This window comes from Sceloporus undulatus, chromosome 3, assembly GCF_019175285.1.
Source record: "Sceloporus undulatus isolate JIND9_A2432 ecotype Alabama chromosome 3, SceUnd_v1.1, whole genome shotgun sequence".
NCBI classification, from domain to species: Eukaryota; Metazoa; Chordata; class Lepidosauria; order Squamata; family Phrynosomatidae; genus Sceloporus; species Sceloporus undulatus.
Window position 1 is genome coordinate 209,830,664 of NC_056524.1, and position 5,870 is coordinate 209,836,533.

A 5,870-nucleotide genomic window follows, 5' to 3' on the forward strand; every position below is an offset into this window, starting at 1 on the left:
TTCTCCAATGATTGTCGATGGGCAAGTACTGTCATTTCTTTTTAGTATGTCCCTACAATTTTCTTGAATCTTCTTGAATCTTGAATTTTCTTGAATCTTGCCTTGTCCTCAACTTTTGCAGTTACTGCAAAATGTAGGACCTTCAAGAAAAATGGTAGATATTAGTGTGGCCTAGTGGTTTGAGCATTAGACTATAACTCTGGAGACCAGGGTTCAATTCCCCGCTTGGCCATGAAACCCACTGGGCGACCTTGGACAAGTCACACTCTCTCAGCCTGAGGGGAAGGCAATGGCAAACCTCCTCTGAACAAATCTTGCCAAGAAAACCCCTTGATAAGGTCCTCATACATTGAAAATGACTTAAAAAGCACACAGCAGCAGACAATACCTGCCGCCTGAGCTTGCATTGGGTTTGTTTCTCAGAGGGTGAAAAGACAGCAGGCATGTTAGGAAATGGGCTGCTGGGGACACAATGCAAATGCTGAAAGGGTTTTCCCGCCTTAATTTCAGCACAATGGACAAATGAAAGGAGTAATTTAAATGTAGGTTGAATCAAGGGTTTGTTACCAGTCAAGTACAATTTAAGCGTTTGTCTTGCTCAGAGTTCTTCATTTAATTAACTTTTTTTTCCATTTAAGGTATTTATACCCTGCTTTTGTGCCTCAAGGGTCTTGAGAGCGGATTACAAATTCTTTATTTGACACAGGGATTTCTGGAGGGTTTTTTGGGCTTTGTGGCCACGCTCCATAAGAGTCCTCCTCACGTTCTTCTCTGAAGATGCCAGAGATGCTGGTGAAAGGTCAGGAATCAACTCTTCTAGAACATTGGCCACATAGCCCGAAAAACCCACAGAGAAACTATGGATGCCGCCGGCCATGAAAGCCTTCCACTTCACATCATTATTTGAGTTTCCTGCCCTCAGGATTAGAAGCTGAAGAAAGACATGAGGGAAAAGGCGAAGAGGATGGCAGTCCTTTCAGTATACCACAAGCCAACAAGGCATTTTAATGAAGTCTGTCAGAAAGATACAGCTGAGTGTGTATATATATATATATATACATACTATGTAATAATAATAAACCATGTGAAACGAATTTATGCTTTTATGCGTGTTTTGAGCTTTTGTTTGGTAACGTCCTAATTTTTTCTCTCAGAGGACTGCACTCTGAGGCGCCCCGCCCTCTTTGGGCGGTTATGACAGTTGGCCAAACGTTGGCTTCCACTTTTACGTCACTTTGAGACCAGAAAATGGGCGGGGTTTTCTTTTTTGCCTCTCAGAGACTCGGTTTCCCAGCATGCTTTGCCCGGCGTCGCTGCCGCGCGTGCGCTGCTTAGCGCGAGCCTGGCAGCGACTGAGGCGGCGGTAGCGGCGGCGGCGCGCGGGCGCTCGCCATGGAGTCCTACGACGTGATCGCGAACCAGCCGGTGGTAATTGATAACGTGAGTCCAGCCCTGAGGGGACTTCTGAGGGAGGAGGGGGAGTGGAGTGCCGCCTTGACCGCTGTGGGACTTCGGCTCCCCACCCTAACCGCCAAACCTGCTCTTTCTTCTCTCCCTCTCTATGACCCCCCAACCCGCGCTCTCATTGGCCGCTTTCCTTGTCATTCAGCCGCTCTGACGAATCGCGGATTGAAACCGGGCGGTGTCCTTAACGCCTTTCGGGCTTCCTCGTCTCCTGGTTGGCTGCCTCCGTTGTCACTTCCCCCCTTTCAGCCAATCGCCTTTCGAGATTCCTTCGGCCGGCCTCTGGCGTCCCTAGGCCAGTAATTCCCATTAAGGGAATCTAGGACTTCAGCTCCCATAATCCCAGACCATTGGCCAACATGGCTGAGGCTTCTGGGAGCTGAAGTTCAAAATTCTCTTAAGGGGGACAGTTTGGGGACCTCTACTCTAGACGGTCATTGGCTGTTTGGCTGTTGTTTGGAGAATCTTATTGGCCCTGGAGTTTTGCGTCGTGCATTCTGATTGGTTGGCTGAGGAGAGGGCGGGGTTTGCGCCTGGCAACGAGGCCTGTCCCTCTGAAGGCCCAACCTCTGCACCTTTCCTGCATTTTCCCAACATGTCTTGCTTTGTACTTAGCAGTACTTCCATGGCTGCATCCACACTGGAGAAATAACCCGGGTTGGCACCGCTTTAAGTGCCCTGGCGTCTCAAGGCTAGGGAATTCTGGGAGTTGGAGTTTGTTGCTCTTATGCTTTTAGTATAATTACAGCGCTTTAGAAATAAAGTTTAATAATAATAATAATAATAATAGCCCACAACAAACTCCAGTTCCCAGAATTCCATAGGCTTGAGCCACCAGGGCAGTTAAAGCGGTGCCAAACCGGGCTATTTCTCCAGTGTGGATGCAGCCCATGTTTGCTTATGAGAAAACACTTGGGGGTGCATCTACACTGTGAGAAATAATGCAGTTTGACACCGTTTTAACCGCCCATGGCTGTGTTTTTCAGAATCCCTGGGATTTGTAGTGTCGTGAGGCACACCAGTGCTCTTTGGGGGAGAAGGCTGAGGACCTTGCAAAACTACAGATCACAGAATGAGGCTATGGCACTTAAAAGTGGTGTCAAACTGCATTATTACTACAGTGTAGATGCACCCTTAGTAGATACTCCACAAATGGCTTTCTGGTGCTCTTATTTAAACCCAGGTTGGGAATCTTTAGTTCTTCAAATGTTCTGCCATCTGTTACCATTGGCTATGCTGGCTAGGCCTAATGGAATTTTGAATTCAGCAACACATTTCAGATGTAGAGTATGTCCACACTGTAGAAATAATGCATCTTGACCTCACTTTAAGTGCCATAGTACCATCCTATGGAAATGCTGGGATTTGTAGTTGTGCAAGGCACCAGCACTCTATAGCAGAGAAGGCTAATGCCCTTGTAAAACTACACATCCCAGGATTTCCATAAGATAGAGCTACAGCACTTAAAGTGGTGAAAGACTGAATTAGTTCTACATTGTAGACCAGTGGTCCCCAGACTGTGCCCTATAAGAAAATTTGGACTTCAGCTCCCAGAAGCCTCATCCATGTTGGCCAAGAGTCTGGGATTCTGGGAGCTGAAGTCCAAATTCCATTAAAGAGCAAGTTTGGAGACCACTGGTGTAGATGCATCTGTAGACATATAGGATCGTACTGTCTGGTGATAGTGATAAAGAGGGATTTACCTTTTGATCCTCCGATGCTGAAAGGATGTCCCATAATGAATTTCCACATTCTCCAGTTCCAGTTATTGGTTATATTGTTATATTGCTGCTGAAGAATAAAATCTTTATTGTAATTATTATTATTAATAGAATTTTACATATTTCAAGAGAAACATACAGTACTACAAACCAAATCCACACTTCAAACGTATTCCATACTCCTACTTCAATTTCTGAAATAAAATCTTTAATAAATCTGTTGTCATTAGATGTAAATTCTACTTCTGTCTCGCTATCTCTCCCCCCCCCCCCATTTGTTCTGCACAGTATTACCCACTATATTGCAAAATCAATTAATTTACATCGGATCAGTCAAGAAGCCTGCCTCATTCAGCATTTTGCTGTCCCACCAACAGGACAGGCATGCAGCTGCACCCTCCGTCCTCATGCCCCTTACTAACGTGAGAAAGTGATACATTTCCATTCTGATTATTAGCGGTTGGTGCTTTTCACTTCCCTGAATTTATCTCATCCCTTTTTAAATCCAGGCTGGCAGATGTCACTACAGTATATCCAGTGTCAGTGCATTATACAGTTTTAACTCCAGCCTGACTCTCCCACCACTCAGCCTCTGTGAAACACTGGGAAAAATGCTATTTATTTTCTCTACATCATGTATAATTTCATGTCTCCCCTTACTCCCCTTATATATCCTTCAAGGCAATACTCAGCTGCTTGCTTATTCCCTCTCCCCAGCACCATCTAATGTGCATCTAATGTTAGTCTACTGCAAAAAGTAATGCAGTTTGACACCCCTTTAACTTCCGTGGCTCAATGCTATGGAATTCTGGGATTTGTAGTTTTGTAAGATATTCAGCCTTCTCTATCAGGGAGCTCTGATGCCACAACAAATTACAGATCCCAAAGGATGGAGCCAGGATGGTTAAAGTGGTATCAAACTGCATTAATTGTGTAGAGTGGCAGCAGCTGAACTCCCAGCTCTGGCCAATTGAGGGCTGAGCTAAATAGCATCATGCAATGTAGCCTTTCCTTATGTAAGAGTTGCTCTGACTACTTTCTCACAGCAGTAGGTAGGACAGCTGGAATCTCCATTATCACTCCATGTGTTTTGTGAAGTGGAACATCCTTATGCTGAAATCCACTGATCTTAAATGGGGGGGGAGAAGAGAGAATAGAAGAAAGTTCCCCAACAATTAGTAGAGGTCCACAGTCTGTGGGTATGTGCCTTCAAGTCACCTGCCCTGTACAGAGGAGGTATAACAACTCCCATCTCCCCCAAGCTGTTAGACTGTTAGAGTATTCCCGGCGGCAGAGGATAGCACAAATATGCCAGCCCTCAGTTGGCTAGAGCTCAAATTGAGGGTGGGAGCAGAAAATAAGCAGCTGAGAATTGCATTGAAGGGTATGTCTTATATATACTTCACTATAAAATGACTTCAGGTATAAGTTGAGGGTAGGGTTGCCATAACCCGGTTGCAACTGGGTTTTTCCCGGTTTTGGCGGCACCTGTCCGGTCACGGCACGGGTGCCGGCAAAAACCGGGAAAAGCCCAGTTGCAGCGGGGTTGCTAGGCAACCCTGGGGCCTCGCTGCCCTCCTCCTCCTCCACCGCGCATGGCCGCGCGGAGGAAGAGGAGGGCAGCGAGGGGGATATGAAATTATAGCATATTAAAAGAACCTTGAACATAATGCTACTTTGAAATCTCCCTTATATGAATGATGCAAGCTGGCTACATTTAGGTGGAAGGTTGAAGCCCACATTCAGAAGAAATTTTATTACTGTATATACTCATGTATTGTCTAGAGCTTTCAGTCACAAAATAGACCTAATAAAACTCAGATTGACTATCTATGGGTGAATGTAAGTACTGACCTTTAACTACTATTTAAAAAAGGACCCCCCCTGGTGAAAGGCAAGAGTGTATCTGTCCTGGTATACTGACCCACCTTGCTCTGTCATCCATCCAGCCTTTCGGGTAGTACAAACAGTTTCCTGTGATTTTGTTTATTTTTGGCATTGTTTTCCTTGGCTTCACCCTTTAGATCCTTTGTAATGCCCTATTTACCCTAACCTATCCATGGGTCATATAAAACCATAATTTTGGCCCCCAACCTGCCAACTAGGGTTGCCATAGTGCCGGACTCCAAACCGGGAAAAATGCAGGACAAAATTTTCAAATGCAGGACACACAAAAACGTGTCCTACATTTGAAAATTCTTCCAACATTTTACCTCCGATCGCGGCAGGGAGCGGAGCCAAGGCGAGGGAAAGCCTCCACTTAAGGGCTTTCCCTCCCTGCCTGGGCCCCGGGCCTCGCCGTGATCGGAGGCCGGATCGGGCCTCGCCTTGTTCCTGGCCCCCGCGGGGACCAGGAAGAGGCAGCAGGCTGCCGGCCATCGCCACGGCCTCGCCTCGTTCCTGGCCCCGCGGGACCAGAAGGAGGCGAGCAGGCCGCCGGCCTCGCCGTGGCCTCGCCTCGTTCCTGCCCCGCGGGGACCAGGAAGAGGTGAGGAGCCGGTGGCGTCGCCAGGTCCTCGCCTTGTTCCTGCCCCGTGGGACAGGAAGGAGGCGAGGAGCTGGTGGCGATGGCCGGGCTTCGCCTCCTCTTGGCCCCCGCGGAGACCAGGAAGGAGGCGAGGAGGCTGCAGGGAGGCGGGGGTGGCGGGCTGGCCCAAGAGTGCCGCCTCCCTGCAGCCTCCCCGC

The 5,870-nt window shown here is 47.6% G+C and overlaps 2 protein-coding genes across 3 annotated transcripts in view; one reads left to right on the forward strand and one right to left on the reverse strand.

Moving 5' to 3' along the window:
• The window catches only part of WBP1L (WW domain binding protein 1 like), an 88,144-nt gene that overhangs the window by 67,930 nt on the left and 14,344 nt on the right, over positions 1–5,870 (reverse strand). The gene's annotated exons all lie outside the window — the stretch shown is intronic.
• Positions 1,320–5,870, forward strand: part of ACTR1A (actin related protein 1A) — a 515,484-nt gene continuing 510,933 nt past the window's right edge. Inside the window, exon 1 of the mRNA XM_042457637.1 lies at positions 1,320–1,440. Within this exon, the coding sequence (XP_042313571.1) occupies positions 1,393–1,440 (48 nt within the window). The 5' untranslated portion in view covers positions 1,320–1,392. The remainder of the gene's footprint in view (positions 1,441–5,870) is intronic.